At 38.6% G+C, this 18,434-nt stretch overlaps 1 protein-coding gene across 2 annotated transcripts in view; it reads right to left on the reverse strand.

Annotated features, from left to right (window-relative positions):
• Window positions 1-1,009: 1,009 nt before the first annotated feature.
• The window catches only part of Mtmr7 (myotubularin related protein 7), a 74,826-nt gene continuing 57,401 nt past the window's right edge, over window positions 1,010-18,434 (reverse strand). Inside the window, exons 8-15 of one of the 2 annotated variants that reach the window (XM_042702125.1) lie at window positions 11,276-11,385; window positions 10,010-10,135; window positions 7,461-7,510; window positions 6,475-6,675; window positions 4,989-5,129; window positions 3,515-3,641; window positions 2,682-3,003; window positions 1,010-1,847 (exon numbers count right to left, since the gene is read on the reverse strand). In XM_042702125.1, the coding sequence (XP_042558059.1) occupies window positions 1,771-1,847; window positions 2,682-3,003; window positions 3,515-3,641; window positions 4,989-5,129; window positions 6,475-6,675; window positions 7,461-7,510; window positions 10,010-10,135; window positions 11,276-11,385 (1,154 nt within the window). In that variant the 3' untranslated portion in view covers window positions 1,010-1,770. Of the gene's footprint in view, window positions 3,004-3,514; window positions 3,642-4,988; window positions 5,130-6,474; window positions 6,676-7,460; window positions 7,511-10,009; window positions 10,136-11,275; window positions 11,386-18,434 lie in introns of both variants that reach the window. The other variant, XM_042702127.1, reaches the window with a different exon arrangement.

Raw genomic sequence — 18,434 nt, forward strand, 5'->3', positions numbered from 1 at the left:
TTTCCCCTCTTTTCCTATCCTTTATGATTTAAAAATTTAGTTTTAATTGAATTTACTCAATCATGATCAAAATTCTTATCTATTTTACATGCAGTTTACCTTATCACTAAATGATAAGTACTTGAGCTGTAAATATTACTAGTTACCAATGTGCCTTGAGTCAGCCTGTTAGTTTATTTCCTATTCTCTAGATATCAGAACACTTCCCAAGTGAATTTTCATTTAAATGAAAACGTAGTGTTGTAAACATTAGTCTTGTTGGATTGACAGTACTCTTCCAAAGTTCTATGAAAGCACTATAAGGAGCAATAAATGTTATCTTTTACACACATTTCAATGTTAAATTCTAGAAAGTAGGTGGAATGAACAAAAGCATTTATGTGGCTTGGTATCACATTAAAAATTAAAATTGTATGGGCTGGGAAGGTGGCTAAGTGGTAGAGCACTTGCCTTGCATGCATGAGGCCCTGGGTTCGATTCCTCAGCACCACATAAGCAAAAAAAAAAAAAAAATTAAAATTGTACACATTAAATATACTATTTAGTTTTCTAAATAATGTATAGTCCTATGTGGTATGTGTATTTATATTATATATACATATATATGTACATACATATACATATGTGTATGTGTATGTATATATGCATATATATGTTGTTGTTTTAAGTAAATACTGAATGTTAAACTCTGGGCCTCTGGGTCTTGGGCTTGGTAGGCAGGCACGTTAACACTTTGAGCCACACTTCCAGCTCTTTGACTTTAGCTAATTTGGGGATAGGGTCCTGTACTTCCTTTCCAGGCCTACCTGGACCGTGATCCTATTTCTGCTTCCTACATAGGATGACAAGCATGCAGCCAGTGAGCACCTGGCCCATTTTTAAAGTATTAATGTTTTTTAATAGGCTCACACTGCCCACTGGGAGAAAAAGTACAACACCGTTTCTAAGAGTGAATAGCTACAAGCTGTGGCATGACATGAGTGAAGTTACAAAATGTAAAAGCCGTTGCTACGATTTCCTAATTATTTATTAGCCATGTATTCCCTCTTACATACAATATACTACACAGAAAATAATAAAAACATTCCTTGTACTTAATTGGGGAACTTTTCAACAGAAAATGCTCAAATTTTATAGTTTAAAAGAAGTACACTTGCTTTGTTTTTTATAATAGCGCTTCTATATTACAGATTTTTCATATAATAAAATTCTTAAATAGGATGAACAACACAATTACAATTATACTATAGTTTCATTCATACATATTACTACACTCGAAATCTTTCATACTAAATAATTCAGCATTATGACTTTCTTGCCCTTTCTTTTTATCTTGGTCCTGTTTCAGCAAAATTTAATACATTCTTCTATAGTTTTTCACATATTTAAAATACTGATATAAATTATACAAATTAAATTCCTTTATATTCTACAATTCTCTGTAAAACCATAAAGCATGAATACAGTTTCTCTCTACAAACATAGCAACATTTCTCCACATTTTGCACATGAAAACTTTAGGTCACTTAATCAAGTTCTGTTTTTTAAAAGTTTAAGACAGCAAATGATTGTTAAAATGTGCATTTTAACAAAGCAAAAACACTCAGAACTGACATTCAGCAGTCAGCAGTCATAAATTGGTATTAATGTTAACCAAAACATTAACCAATTACATAATTTCTAAAATGACAGATGCCATAACTTACATTGCTAAATACTCAGGACAACCAGATTCTCTAGTTCCTAACTGGGATTTTCCCTTGGCGATGTTTACCCCACTGACTGAACAATGTTGTACTTTGGGATCAGGCTGGTAGTTGGCTCATATGGTCTTTGTGATGTAGCCTCTGTAACAGCAGTAAAAGGTTAAGAACATTAATATGATCCAAATTGCCACATGGAAGACCCAGAAAATGCATGTTGCTTCTATACTTTATTAGATATTAAACCCATTTCACAGAAAAAATGAGTTGTAAATTTTATTTTTTAAGCAATGAGGAAAAACATGCCAGGGAAAGGCAACAAAACAGTAACAATTGAAAATAATATTATCTAAGGAAAAGTGAAAAGTGATTATTGTACCTGAAAGATAAGCTTTAAGACATTCAAAGCTTGTTAGGAATATAGTAACCAAAAAGTATATTTTCTCAACAGTATACCTAATCTTTAGAAATACTGGTAAAAAGGTCAATAGGAAAAGTAAATTCAAATATTTTAGGAAACACAAATTGCATGTGGACATGAAACAGGAGGAAAGATTCTAACCCATAGCGTTGGAGGGAAAGGGGACGGGTTTTCTGAGTAGATGCATCCCATGGCAAGGAAGCTTTCTATTGATAACTTTAAGTGATGACAGATGTAATGGGTGTGTAGTGATTACAATTTTTGCAGTCTAGAAAGAGCTTCAAAACAGTGAGCAATTTTCCTTATATTTGATGAAAAGAAATGGGTACTTTTGTTGCCCAACATCTAAAGAAATTATGAGTTGGATTTTTTTCCTCCATTTTCATAGCTGCATTTTGTAATTCCTGATGACACAAATCATTTCTTGAGTTATTTTTAATTTCAACATCACTGTTCCCTTATTTTGGGTAGTGTTTCTATATGTCCTTTACTTTGGAACTCCCAAAAGAAACTTCAGGCAGTGAGAAAGACAGCTTCATCAGAGTCCCGGTCCTTACCGCTATCTTCACTTGGTGCACGCTCACCACCACTTGGAGACCGACAGCTCAAATCCTCCACCCCGGATTCCTGATCACTGTTCACTGACAGATCGGGATCTGAGCTTTTCAAATTGTCTTGAGTTAGAATGAGAGCTGAATCTTCATCCCCCTGTGAAGGGCTCCTGGATGGAAATGATTTCATGTTGCCACTGTAGTCCTGAGGTGTGTTGGCCAAGCTGTTATCTGAGGTAGAAAACCCTGAGTATTTGCTGGGCTCACTTTGCTTATTACTCTTTACTTTAGTGCCATTCAACTGGACTTTTTGAATCTTTTCCAGTCTCTAAAAAAGAAGTAATAATTTTAGGCAAATATTGATATTTAAGATTTATGGTTATCTATGTATAATGTTAAGGACACAGGAAGAAGCAGATGTAGGTTCAAACCTGGACTTTATGGATTAGTCAACCTCAACTGTTACCACATATAAATAGAATAGAATATTACACAATTTTTAAAAGTGGAGGAATGGATGTTTACTACATGTAAAAGTTAATTTTACTTTGTCACTTTTTCATGCATTCTAGTACTCCCCAATAATAGTAACCCTGACCACTAGCCAATTAGTACAACAAACTATGGCATGTATCACAAACAGGGCCAAATGTCTGAAATGACCTACATTTGGGCTTTGGTTATCTGGTGTTCACCTGGCTGAGACTGTTGAGGCTATCCATTGGCTAAAAAGAAATAGATGTTCCATATTTTATATGCCAGGTCTCAAGAAGCTTTCATAGAGCACTGTTTAAGAACTGAGCTTGGATAATAGATTAACAATTTCAAGAGGGTCTTACTTCTTCTAGGGCCTCTAGTTCTTCCTCCAGCTGTTGTGATTCCTCCTTTACTGCCATGAGGTAGTCTGTGACAGACTGTCGGGGCTGCATCCCCTTTTCAAAGCGGTTATACATTCCACTCCAAAACCTGGGGAGGAAGGTAGATATATATAGTTACCTTCTCAAGAATAGTCAAATGAATATTAGAGGCTTGAAAAACCCATTTCTTAAGATAGTAATGTCAAGTAGATACATTCTTTTGGGGAAGTCTATAACTACTTTTAGGGAAGGATAAATTCTTGAAGACTATCTGTATAGATAATATTGAATTAGAAGGCGTATGAAGCTGGCACTGCTGGCTCATGCCTCTAATCCTAACCACTCAGGAGGCTGAGATCTGGGGATTATGGTTTAAGCCATCCCAGGCAAGAAAGTTTGTGAGACACTTATCTCTAACCACCAAAAAGCCAGAAGTACAGCTGTGGCCCAAGTAGTAAAAAGGGTAAGGAGAGAGAGAGAGAGAGTGTGTGTGTTTTCAGCTCCGTATGTGTGTGTGTGTGTGTGTTGCTTCAGCTCCATAGAGCAGCCTTTTAACCTTAAGTATTTGCCTTTTACTTTATCACAACACCAAAAACTGACCTTTGTGAACAAAATAATTCTTCCCCTCTTTTCCTATATAGTAAGTAAAGCATACTGAATGCAAATAAGAAAAAATGGCACTGGGCGCCAGTGGCTCACACCTGTAATCCTAGCTATTCAGGAGGCTGAGATACAAGGATCACGGTTCAGAGCCAGCCGGGGCAGGAAAGTCCATGAGATTCTTATCTCCAATAAACCACCAGAAAACCGGAAGTGGTGCTGTGGCTCAAGTAGTAGAGTGCTTGCCTCGACCTGAAGAGCTGAGGGACAGCGCTCAAGCCCAGAATTCAAGCCCCATGACTGACCAAAAAAAAAAAAGAAAAAAATGCATCATAGGGATATTCTCAGGCCTTCTTACTCTTAGTTATTTAGGAAGGCAAGGTTCTTCAGTAGCAGGCACTTAATGTTACCCAGTGCCTAGAACTGTGCCTGATCCTCAATAAAATGTGCTGTTATAAATAAGTTGGCTGCAACTGTAGTGTGTCTCAATTCCTCTGAAACCTTTTTCATGAGCTATGAAAACTTTTTTTGTATTATAGACTAATCTATTATAGAGGTCTAGGGAAATAACAGTACCAAAATAATTAAGAACAATACCATCCTGAGAAATAAATTCTACAAAGGAAAAATTGACACCAGGAGCTGGTAGAGAATAGGGAGGAATGTCATTTGTTTTTCTCTGTGTTGTCTTGATGACCTCTGACTCATTTTTCCTATCATACAGGATTAACCATATAAGAATAATATATAGCACACATCTAGAATACACCTAGTAGGACCTGGAGTGGCCACTTTTGTCTCCCCATTCCACTGTGTACAGTCTTAATTTTTTGCCCAAGAGAAACTGATTACATACTTGTACATAAAGTTGCATGGAGCTGTAGGGAGATGAAAACTTTCCTGAGTCTGACCATGATCAGTTCGAAATAGAGGATTCAGATAGTCAGCTCGGTTCTTCCAGAGGTGAGACCATAAGGAATATGTTCTTTCTTGAATTCTGTTATGAAGAAAATAATCCTGCAAATTATCAATCTGAATAGATGTCTAATGTTAGAGCTGGAAAGAAACTAATCGTAGTTGACTGAACATAGAACATCCTACTCTGTAGGTTGGAAATTGAGTTTTTGTTGGGTTTTTGGTACAGTAGAAAAATGCTGTAGTAATCTCAACTTCAGCTCCTCACTAACTGTATTCAGGTTGACAAGATGTTTACTTCTTTTGAATATTTATTTTTTAAAAAAACACATAAAAACAACAAACCTCTACAGTTTCTTAGGCTCTTCCCTACCAAATAGTTACTAAACTCTTATTCCCAGATACTCTTCTAAGTGCTTCATTTGCTTCCTCTCATTGTGATCCTCACTGAATTTTTACACAGTATATCCATTTTCAGGAAAAGAAACTAAGTAAGGGATGGAGACATTAATGATTCTCCCATAGCCCCATAGCTACTAAGTAGAAAATTCAACTAGAATTCAACGTAAGTAGATGTAGTAGAATTAGCTGGTTATTTCAACAAATCATGAACTGTATAGAAAATACAGTGAGACTAAGGAATGCACTTTGTTTCTTTTAAGTCATTCCCCATTTATCAGGAGTCATACTTCATTCTTATACGGATGGTACTAAACTAGTGAAGCCTATTTTATTTGAACTGATAGTTTTCAAACTATATCTGATGCTGTGCAATCCACAAGATCATTCTGTGAAAAAAAAAACCTCAAAAAAATTCTCATTTGTATTTATTTCCTAAATCACCCAACTTACTTGGAATTTCAGTCTACATTGTCTCTACTTTTACCCTTGAATAATAAACTAACAATGACTTGAGTTGCAGGGCACGCATGGCAGTACACACCTTTAAGCCCAGCCCTTGAGGCAAGAGGACTGTGAATTTGAAGACAGCCTGGGCTCCAAAGCAAGAACCTCAAACCAAGTAACAGCAAAAAATCCTGGTGGCCTGAACTTCAAATTTGCTTTTCCACTTAGAGTTACAATTCTGTCACACACAAAAATAACCACCAGTGTCTGTTTTTTCCTTTTTAATGCAAAAACTACTTCCTTTAAATATAGTATATTTCCAATAAATGACAGTGTTCTGAGTCTCAACCTGGCAGAAATTGTGGGGGGGGGGGGGGGGGGCGGGAAATGAACCTATACATATCTCTGACATGTTGATGTCATTTAAGCCACTTATGAAAATATTTTCAGGAACAAGAAAACAGCTTCAATAAGCCAGTGTAAATATGTGACTAAAGGAAAGATCCTTCCAAATCATGAAAAGTTACCTGAAATTCTCAATGGTCAGAAACTAGATGAAAATTAAACACTAAAACACTTACTTGAGTTCTTGTCTCTCTTTCTGGCTATTACATAGGAAGTTTCCAAATTGGCAAGAATAAACGTGATGCTGAATGTGAATTAAAAACCTCTCATTGAACTCAAAGGCACAGGGAAATTGTTCCGTTAATTGCCACACACACTCAATGAATTGGTCAATTACTGGAGAGATTTCTTTTGGGTCACCATCTAGATTTCCGTATCTACAAAACAAAGTATTCGGGATTTTTATAGTCAAATATTTTTTAAAAATTAGAAAACTATAAATGCAAAAGTAATAAAAATCAACCCTAATTCCTAGGTAACTCTTAGAAACTCAGACGAATAAATGTAAAAAAATAATCTTAAATTCCAGTTTTAACACAAACTTAGTAATGAAGAGTTGGGCACAAAAGAGTATTAATGCTAAGGATAAAATTCAAAGGACTTTACATGAATAAGGAAAGTTTTAAGTTCAGTTATGCTGCTCTTCAACCATTTACATGTTTGTGTTTACTATGCTGTCTTCTATCTTAGAAATGTGAAATGTCTAGTACATAGTAGAACTCTCAAATTGGGAATAATAATGTAATCTTAATTGGGGGCTTCTCTCCCTCCCCCCCCTTCCCCTTCCTCCTCCCCTCCTCCTGCCTCTCTTTTTCTGTGCTGTTCCTGGGCCTTGAACTCAGGGCCTAGGCACTGTCCTGAGCTTTTTGCTCAAGGCTAGCACTCTACCATTTGAGCCACAGCTCCACATTTGACTTTTTGGTGCATAATTTGAGGTAGGAGTCTCAAACTTTCCTGCCTGGGCTGGCTTTGAATCATGTTCCTTAGATCTCAGCCTCCTGAGTGGTTAGGATTACAGGCATGAGTCACTGATACTGGGCTTTTACTTTTCTCATTTTTGAAATGGAATTATTAGCCTGGCATGGTGGCATAGGCTTCCAGGACTAACAGTAGTCTGAGGAAGGAGTGTCACACTCAAAGCAACAGAGTTTTAGATTTTTACCTGTGATTAAACTTATGGCCAAAGGAGATCCAGTCCTTTTCAATCAGGACCTACACAAGAAAGAATGTAAATGTCACAGAAGGAAGCAAATGGATGAGAATGTGAAACCTAAAGCCTCCAGAGAACAGAAGTCTGTATCCTTAGATAAGCTGCAAACCATTAAAAAATTATCCAGTGAAGTACAGGGAAAGGCAAAGTTGAAGGTTATGAATGGGAAAATAAATGAGAATAGATTATGAAACTATAATATCCCTACCCACTGTGTGTTTCTCAATAACAAGGCACTGTTCATCTTGCTTCATATATTTAATGTGGGACAGGTGTTCTTATCCTTGCCATTTTAGAGAAAGGGAGACTGAAGCAGAAGATTGAATATTTTGCTAGAGATCGTGATACCTCAAAGCAGTGAATGCCACTTGCTAACCTAGGGGGATGTTGTAAACCCTATACCATAACCACCATATGATGCTGCCTCTGTATAAAGCAAAACCCCAACTTTTCAGTGAGAAATGGGGATGTTTTCTTTTAACCTTTAACTACATATTGTTTTCTAAAGTCATGGGATTTAGGAATATATTAAATATATTCCTATATTATAAAATAACATTCCTAGGATATAAATATATTTAATAATATATATTAGAAAAATATGGTTTTAGCCCTGCTTTAGATTTAGGATTACCAATAAATTTAAAATCTGCATTTTAAAATATGTAAATATATGCAACAGGCCCATTAATACCACCAAAGCTCTAAAATAGCCCTTTGGCTTTCCCTAGAAGTAGGTCCTGACTCTAAAGGCTGTGTGTGTGTGTGTGTGTGTGTGTGTGTGTGTGTTGTGTGTGTGTGTGTGTACATGTGTGTGTGTACATGTGTGTGTGTACACGTGTATGTGTGTACATACACATGCGCACACTGCAAATTCCAAGGTTAGATGTAAACAATGAGGATGGACATGTGGGATGTGGAAGGACAGAATGGTGCAACTAAGAACCTTCACTTTCCAAAGGACAGACTGAAGCAGGAGGGTGACCTTCAAGTCTCAGGAACTTGTCAGAGGCAACTGGCAGTTCTTGGACACCTATTTTCCACCTGCACCCCTCCCCCAAATAATACGGAAACTTATGGACAGCAAGTCTGCTTTTCTCTTGTCCAGGTGTCAGCTGATATTACTTGCTAATCCCACAGTAATAATATTTCAGTAGGGCTCCTCGGCCCTCATTTTTCCCTAGCAGGATTCACCATTCACTGAAGGGCTTTCTACCAAACCATGGAAGCTCCTTCAGTCACACAGTGATGAAACTGCTTCATGGTAACCACAGCTTTGCCACTTCAGGCAGCCATGGCCTTGGGAAGTCCAGGTCACATTGTGGTGCACACCTAAAGGAAGAGGATGGACTCAGGATTTCAGCAAGACCATCAGAAAGAAAGGAACAGAAACAAACAGTTGAAGTTTTTCTCCCCAGATCTATTTGCATGTAAAATATACAAAATTTTATTTCCAAATTACCATTTTTTGAGATTGAGACATGGCTCAAATGGTAGAACACTTGTTTAGCAAGCAGAAAACTCTTACTCTAGCACTGTCAAATCACATACTTGTTTTTGAAAAGTGTTTTCTGTTATATATTCACATATTACCTACGTTTGAAATACTTCTGAGCAAGTTATATATATATATTAATACCACATATATTTATGTGGTATTATATATTTATATATACCACATATATTTATGTGGTATAATGATATAATGTATATAATGTATATCATTATTTAGTAAGGCACTAGTGGCTCACACCTACAGTCCTAGCTATTTGGGAAGCTGAGTTCAGGAGGACTGCAGTACAATATCAGCCTAGGCAGAGAAGTTCATGAGACCCCTTTTCAACCATTACCTGGGGCATGTGCCTGCCCTTCCAGCTATGTAAGAAGCTAAGATTGGGAAGATCAAGGTTCCAGGACAGCCTGGGCAGAAAAGGCTTCATCTCAATGGAAGAAGCTGGGCATCATGGCAAACGCATGTCATCCCAGCTATGTTGAGAAGCCTAAAGTAGATGGATGGTAGTCTAAGCACATGCAAACATAACTAGTGCAAAAAAGGGCTGGGGGCCTAGCTCAGCAGTAATAGACCACCAGAAAACCGGAAGTGGCGTTGTAGCTCAAGTGGTAGAGCGCTAGCCTTGAGCTGAAGAGCACAGGGACAGTGCTCAGGCCCAGAGTTCAAGCCCCACGACTGACAAAAGAAAAAAAGAGATGAATGCAAAACCGTGCTTTCAAACCCCTGTATCTCAAAACAAGCACTATTTTCTAAACAACTAAATATATTTTATGTTCACCCCCAAACTTGCATGGAGTAGCACTGTGAATGGGGTTCAATATCCTATATATTTTCCTCTTTTTTACCTTTTCTCCAGTTGATCTTGTTGATTTACTAAGAGAAGAATAATGTTGATTAGGAAGAAAAAAAAAATGCAGCAGAAAGTTTCTAAATGCCAGTCAGAGCCTCACCTCTCTCCCTGGTAAAGCCCCCAGCCAGCCACACTCACCATGAAGCCCTTCAGTGTTCGGTAGTGAGGGTCTAGAAGCAGGCTGGCCACAGAGCACACCTGAGCAGTCCTGTCCCAGCCATCAGAACAGTGAACCAGCACACTGGCCCCTTCCTCTGAAACTGCCTAAAACACACCCAATGGCAAAGATACAAAGAATGAATATAAGAAGGAAAAACCGTCAGGAGCAGGGGTGGTTACAGACTTAAACAAAACAGCCTTCATTTTTTAAAACCTTATTTGGAAGAACTTTAAGAATTTACAAAACAACACATGAGAAAATACAATGAGCCCCCATCTACTTCCAAGAAACTTTCCCTCCTCCCTGCCTCCTCCCGCCTATTTAGAAGTAATTCCCAGCATCATAATCTTTCACTTATAAATATTATAGAATATGTCTCTTAAAAAACAAATCTCTTTAAAAACCATCTATAATATCATTGTAAGTTAAAATCAACAATAATTCCTTTATCTTTTTTTTTTTGTTGGTTGGTCGTGGGGCTTGAACTCGGCTTGGGCGCTGTCCCTCAGCTCTTCAGCTCAATGTGAGAGCTCTACCGCTTGAGCCACAGCACCACTTAACATTGTTTTAAATTTAGCATTTACACCTTCATTAAAGCAGAGCCAATGGGTGGCTTTGTGCTAGTTGAAGCTTTTCTTTTCCTCCTGTTATATCCAGTAGAAGATTTACCAAATGAAAGTTTGTTTCCTATGCAAATGTATCATGGCACATGGCCTCCCTCCTGCTACCCTTTTCCTTCCCCTCCAGTTTTGACATTAAGTCTTACTGAATTTCAGTCTTACTGAATTTCTGGGGTTGCTACTGGCCCTTACCATTTCCAAAGAGAACCTCAACACTTTTTTATTATAAAACTATGATATTACAGATACAGGGATAAGGAAGGGTCAAGTAGTAATAGATCTAGAAAAAACAGAAGGAAGAGAAAACAAATGTAAAATCCCTACAAGAAAATTTACTAAGAAGGAATTTCTAGTATAAAACTACATATGACTCTGAGGTTACCACTTTGGGCAGAAAACATACATTAGAAAACATACTGGAAATTTCATACTAGCATTTATCACCACCTAAAATTCTATTTTTATTTGTATATTCCTTTTTAAAACATTGTTGTGGCCCAGAGAAAAGCTGTATAGCCAACTCCCTACTCAGAGGGGCCCTGCTGAGTATAGGTGGGCTCTGGGGAAAGGATCTTTGGCAGTCAGATTGTCTTGCTGGTGTTAGATTCTTCTGAGATCACATACCTTTGCAATGAAGATGCCCGCATCCATGATGGCTTTAATGTGCCTCAACCAGCCAGAGTTCTCTAGGCCCCACAGAAAATCGCTCATGGAGGGAGACTTTAGCTCACACACTGAAACATAAATTGTGTCGTAAAAGTGAAATTACAGCAATCTCTCATTTTATATCATGATATGGTATTTCACTGGCAGTTTGTTAATAATGCTTTTTTGTTGTAGAAACTGCCTGAAATACTTAGGTCAAAATAAATATCTAACTTAACTTGATCCTACTGAGAGTCTTACCTCCAAAGTTTAAATTCCTAACATTAATGGGAATGTTTCATTCTTACTATAGTGATATCTAGCACAGAACATCCATTTACCTTTCTGGCAATGATACCACAGGTAAACACCTGAAGAGCCCTTGAATTTCTCTAGTGCAATGTAAGAAAGCTCAAAGTTTGGCGCTTTTTTTTTTTTTTTTCGGTGTGTGTGTGGTGCCAGTCCTAAAACTTGAACTCAGGGCCTAGACACTGTCTCTAAGCTTATATGCTCAAGACTCTACCACTTGAGCCACAGCTCCACTTCCTGCTTTATTTGGTAGTTAATTACAGATCATGTCTCACAGACATTTCCTTTCCAGGCTGGCTTCAAACCATGTTCCTCAGATCTCTGCCTCCTGAGAAGCTAGGATTACAGGTATGAGCCACTTGTGCTTGGCTAGTCTGGCTTGTTTAACTGAAGGAATCTTGTAGCCTTTTTTTCCTTGTCTGGCTCCAAACCACAATCATGGAATCTCAGCCTTCTCAGTAGATAATATTACAGGCGTGAGCCAGTGGTGCCCAGCTTCATGAGTAGCTTTTTATACTGACTGCCTGTTAAAATGACAGGGTTTGGATATTATATTAAATAAACCATGTTATTAAAATTAACCCACTCATTTCCTTTTACTTTTGAAATGTAGCCAACAGAAAATGTAACATTAAAATAGGCATGTATGAAAATGAACACTGAAACCTGTTATAGTTATTTTAGAAGGGGGTTGGAGGGTGGTAGAGGGTGATAAGGGTGTGATCTTGATCAGGACATATTGTAGGCCTAAATGAGAATGTCACCATGAAGTCTTACCGTTGAAGAACTAATGTATGCTAATAAAAACAACAGAAAAAATAACTTACAAATGAAAAAAAATAAAATTACAAAACCACACTTCTCACTTGGAGTTACTCAAGGAAATTTAGTTAGAAGTCTCTAAACGCATTGCACGTGGACCTCTAAAACAAAGGGGGAAACTCTGCCTTCCCTCGCACATGGCATCTCCTGGGATAATGCGCTTTGCTAAGACTCAAGCTGTGGTAAAGGGTGTGCTTTTCTTTTGTACAGTAGGAAAATGGAAATTAGGAAAGGGAGGGGAGAGAAAAGAGCTGGGACCCATGTTTTTAGGAAGGACATACAGAAATTGATGATCCAGAAGGCAATTCTCAGCAGTGTGGCCATAGCACACCTCAGCAAGTTTTCTGATGAGCTCAGGGGAGCTCAGATATAGTATGCTGACTGATAGCTGATCTGGATGTAAAGGCCAAATGTCAGCCAATAGCGACAAAGGAGCAAGCCCTGCCCGCCCTGCCCCAGCACAGTTCTGTCCTCTGGTAACAGCTACCCAGCAATACCAGACAAGCCCTCCAGGTGGCAGGCTTGCTTCTGCCCATGGATGCTGCCCAGAGACAGCCCAGCGGGAAGCCTGACAGATTGCAGTGCACTTCCTGCATCCCTATCACTCGCTCGCTCTCTTACCATGATCCGAAGTCCACAACTTAATCCTAAAATATACACACTCCACTTTGTGAAGTGGAGGATTCAACTGGTTCCTTTAAACCTTCCACAGGCGCTCTCCTCTCCCCCCTCTCCCCCCCCCCCCCCTCGCACTAAACAGGCCAAACTTTCAGGCTGGTTAGCATCCTTGTAGACTTTTATTGTTTTTGTTTTTTAAGTCTAAGGTTCCTGGGAATAGCTTGGCATCCAAACTCTGAAGCTCAGCCCAAGAACGAGATCCTTTTCACAATCTCTTCCCAAGAAGGCACACAAATGGTCAGCTGAAAAGTTGCAGCTGAGCACCTGGAATCCTAGCTACTCAGGAGGCTGAGGTTTGAGGATCAAAGCTCAAAGCCAGACCGGGCAGGAAAGTCAGTGAGACTCTTAGCTCCAATACATTGCTCAGAAAAAGCAGAAGTGCTGTGGCTCAAGTGGTAGAGCACTAACCTTGAGCACAGAGAAGCCCAGAGACAGAGCCCAGTCCCCCAGTTCAAGTCCCAGGACTGGCAAAAAAAATAAAATTGTGCCAAGAGAAAGCTATGGATGGTTCTGGACCAGGCTCTAAAATGTGCTGGAGAGGGAATGCCCCAAAGCTCCCTTACTTCACAAGATGGGCTGCCTGGCTCTTAGCACATCAACTCCTTTCTTCCCACATGAAGAACAGCTGCTTGTATAACCTTTCTGTGTGCAGGAACACTACAACTGCCCAGTGTGCTTGGTAAACTAACCTCACTGGGTTTTCAGGCAAGGTGACAACTGGGAGGGTGGCTAATGGTCAGTGGCTATGTTCAAGGCAAACGGCTCCACAGATGATTAACGCATCTGGCAGACGGGGTTACACTGGAGACTGAAACAATTAGTGTCCAGGCTTTTAAATATAAAACTGTTAGGTTTGTTTGGATAAACTCAGGATAAGGCAGGAATACTGATTTGCTCATTCTTGTTGCCAAACCCAAACCAATATTTACAAACCATTTTTGCTGAGCAAAGTTCATTTCTGATGACCTCACAGGCATATGCCGCAACCTACAGAGAACTGCACTTACTAGCCAGGCGGTGAGTGCTGGGTCTAATGACATTTGTTTTATATAACAGTGTAGCTATAGTCCCTACACATATAGAAACCATCCTCAAAAACAAAAATTTTTTAAGAAGCTACGTAATTTTGGAGCATGAGAAACGTGAAAGTGACTTATTAAGAGGCTCATCTAGTCCTCCTTTGGCTTTTTCCTACACCAGTCTCATTTTTTTCCCTGTGCTGCTAACATGAGGTCAGACAGGGCACAAAGCAAAGGGTTCATTTGAACTCCGTAAGAGTTCAAATGCACCCTAAGCCCTAAAGATGAAGTATACATGACCTGCCTGAGTTTCATGTTTGAGTTATTTTTTCCAAATGACACAAGAAGCCAAGATCAATGAGATAATTCCTAAAGAACTAGCAAAATTATAAACACTATAAAACTCATTGTACATCCTAGCAAATGAAGCCATTCAGAGGAGACTGCAGAATGGAAATGTTTAGTGAAGTCTGATAGTAGTCTCCCTCTTTCTCTTAAAATCTACCTGATGACACAAATTAATCACTGTGTCCTGCAGGGAACTATATCCCCCTATTTAGATCAGTGATGCTCTCCTTACTACCCTACTTATATGTGAGGTTCTCCACACCAAAAGACTAGAAGACCTTAGCTGTGCACAGTTGCTTATGCCTTTAATCTCAGGTATAGAAGAAATTGTGAGTTCAGTCGAGCCAAGGCAAAAAGTTAGTGAGATTCTTATCCGAAAACTAAGTAGGACTGAGCACTGGTGGTTCATGTCTCTAATCCTAGCTGCTCAGAGACTCAGAGGATCTTGGTTTGAAGCCAGCCCTAGCTGGTGGTTAATTGGTGGTTAATCTCCAATTAACCACCAAAAAACTGGAAGTTGCACTGTGACTCAAAGTGGCAGAGTGGTAGCCTTTAATGAAAAAGCTCAGGGATAGCACCCAGGCCCTGAGTTAAAGCCCCAACAGCGCGCGCACACACACACACACACACACACACACACCTAAAGCTATGGCTAGAACTCAAGTGGTAGAGTATTTGCCTAGCATACATGAGGTTCTGAGTTCAAATCCCAGTACCACACACACACACACACACACAGATTTGTCAAAACATTCCTAACACTAGTCACAATGATATTTTGTGAATTCTCTATATAATTAATATCATGAAAGTCATTTGTATTTACCTATGTTTTCTATTGAAAGAATATAATACAAAATGGTGAGATATAATGAAGCCTCAATCGTTACACCTGTGTTGTAGTGCTTGCGTTTACGCAGCAGCCAATATTCGTACATCAGTATGTTCATGTCTGTATAACTAGCTTCTGATAAATGAATATGTATATAAGCAAATGTCAACATCCACACATTCTTGAACACTAAAAATTATCCTAAAGAAAATCAAAGAGCAAGTTTCCATGAAGAATTCCCAATTAGCTTTGTATCTAAAGACAAATTCACAATATGCAGTGGTAACATGTGCTCTCTAGGCTTAACTGGTATCGAAAACAAGATGAATTGTACTCAGAAATTGTTACACTGAATTGAAATTCCCTTGTAAAACCACTTAAAGGTAATAATTTAAAAAAAAAAAATTGAATGATTCCAGAAATACCACATTGTTTTTAGTTTTAAAAAAGGGTGAATGTGAAATTTTTCACTTGCATTTATGGAGTTACTAGAGCAAGTATAAGGGGCTGGAGATGGAGCCCCATGGTAGGGTACTTGATTAAAGCTCCGAGTTCCATCCTCTCCAGCACCATCAGAAAGTAAACTTCAACACATGGCAAGTCTAAACATACCTTACATGATTATTGTTTCAAGTTACTGCTTCTCTTTAAATTATATATATATATATATATATATATACACACACATACATACATACAGTATACTCTCTGGAATTTTCTTCATATATAAGTATGGATGTCACTATGAACATTAAATACATTCACTGAAGTGGAAACAAGAAGCCTATTGGACAGCAGTTGCTTGGTTTTTAGTTAAATGAATAAGTCAATGAAAACAGCTGTACACAACTACACATTAAAACAGCAAGCAGTATTCATCTAAGATTCCTGTGGAATAAAGACACAAAACTGGAAGTGGAGAGAAAGATGGCATGCTGATTGAAAAAGAAGTCTTGCCACACCGTTCCAAGCAGGGCCACACAAAGAAGAATCTTCATGCAGCACGACCTCATCAAGTTGAGATATGGACATAGCTCATGTACCCAACTCTACCTTCCTCCCACTGATTCTCTCCCAACAACAAGGATGGGTAAAAGGTGATAGCTTCACTTCTGATTATAACAATGTCCTCAGTCTTGAAAAATGCATATCCAGAGCTCTTCAATCAACCAGCTTAGTAGCAAAGAAAATTACAGGGTGTTCTTTAATTAGTTAAGGGGAAAAGCACTATCTATATAGTCTAAAAGAAAACTACTATAACACTTAATTCATTATGATATTGCTATATAATTGAAAGGCATCCCTTTATTTCCTTAGTTGTTATATTTGCCCCAAAAATAGTTTGGTTTCAGATAGGCACTGGTGGCTCATGCCTATAATCTAGCTTCTCGGGAGGTTGAAATGTGTGGATCACAGTTCGAAGCCATCCCAGACAGAATCTGTGAGACTCTCATCTCCAACTAACCACAAAAAGCCAGAAGTAGAGCTATGATTCAAGTGATACAGCACCACAAGCCTTGTACACAAAGAAAAGCTCAAGGACAGCACCCAGGGCCAGAGTTCAAGGTCCAGGGCTGACAGGAAAAAAAAAGTTTGGTTTAATACTTACAAATCTAAGTGTAAATTAAATGAGCTATATGAAAGGATCTTTATAGGATATGAACCTACGCCACAGATAAGAGCTGTTTGAAAGCAGAATGCAAATAACTTTACTTCTAGTATTCAGAACCTATTTGGATAATGTCTGTAACAGGTGGGTTAGCAGAACTGGAGAAATTAGTAGGAGTAATGAGCAAAACATGCTGTTCCGGCCTACCAGGTGTCCAGCCAGCAGCACAGACCTTCTAATCTCAATGCCAAGGACAGCGGTGCGAAGACACCGATTGCATCATCTCATTAGCTGAGCCTCCACAAGTGGTTTATAATTTACTCAGAAAAAACAGACAGTCAAACATTGGTCAAGTCTCCTGAAAGGCATCCAGAAAGCTGTCCTTGCTTGCAGCTGGAAAAGTTATGCCGAGGTACCACGATCCCTTGTCAAACAGAGAGCTGCCCTCCAAAACATGTTCAGCTTTCTTGTCCCTTAGAAAACGTGGTGAATCAGATCATATTGATAAAGGTTGAGAGGTTAAGTAAATGCCAGTTTAACAACTAAAGTCAAATGTATAAGTTAGAAACATTCCCAGGAGCAACTTTCTGCATAAAAGAAAATTCATGTTCTCAGAAGTCATCTTATGAAATTGCAAAATGAAGTTTATCAATGTAAAGGTTTTCTAATGTTTATAACCGTAAATACTTCTCATACTAAAGCTAGACTACCTTTTCAATAACAGTACCAAGCTAGCTCAATTTTTCCACATGCAAGAAGCACAGTTCATAAGAAAGACAGACAGGTCATGAAAATCTCTAGAAGCTCAGGAAGCTCTAATAGTCATGCCCATAGTATTGTCACTGTGAATAAGAGACAGAAAACTATTCATCCAAGTACAATGGAGATAACTGGGGATGTGATTTATTTTTTTTTTTTCAGATGCAGGAATAGATTTCTTCTAACATTTAAATCCTCCTTTTTTCCCCAGTGCTAGCGATCGAATTCAGTGTCTTTTGTATGTGAGTAGAGTGCTTTACTAATAAGCTATAACCCCAGGCCTTGACGGTTCGGTTTTAAAGTGCTTGCAGCCAGGATATCAAATATCATAGCTATAAAGGCTCACATAAATTATTAATCTAATTCTCTCATTTTACATCAGGTAAGAGAGTAGCAAAGAAATTAACTGATGTGTTCAAATTTTCATAACTGAGATAAACCAAGAAGTCCAGTAGAGAATGAAATTTAGGCTTTTCTGTGACACTCGAGTTTTTCCAGCCTCATTATTAGATTCTCAACATACCCTGTTCCTCTGACTGAACAGAGAACGGAGTAAGTACTGCAAGCAAATGTGTATCCCAAGAAAAAGAAGTCAGCTCTTTCGCTGTCCCTCTTCAAGCCAGACTCCACATTTCCCACCAGGACAGCCCACTCCACTAGCACTCACTCATCTCTCCGTATTTTTCCCAAAAGTTATACACAGCATATACAGGCACAGCACAAACCTATGGGATTCTGTATCCTCCTCTTTCTCTTCTCGGT

The sequence above is a fragment of the Dipodomys spectabilis genome, unplaced genomic scaffold, assembly GCF_019054845.1.
Source record: "Dipodomys spectabilis isolate Male_0828 unplaced genomic scaffold, ASM1905484v1 ptg000009l, whole genome shotgun sequence".
NCBI classification, from domain to species: Eukaryota; Metazoa; Chordata; class Mammalia; order Rodentia; family Heteromyidae; genus Dipodomys; species Dipodomys spectabilis.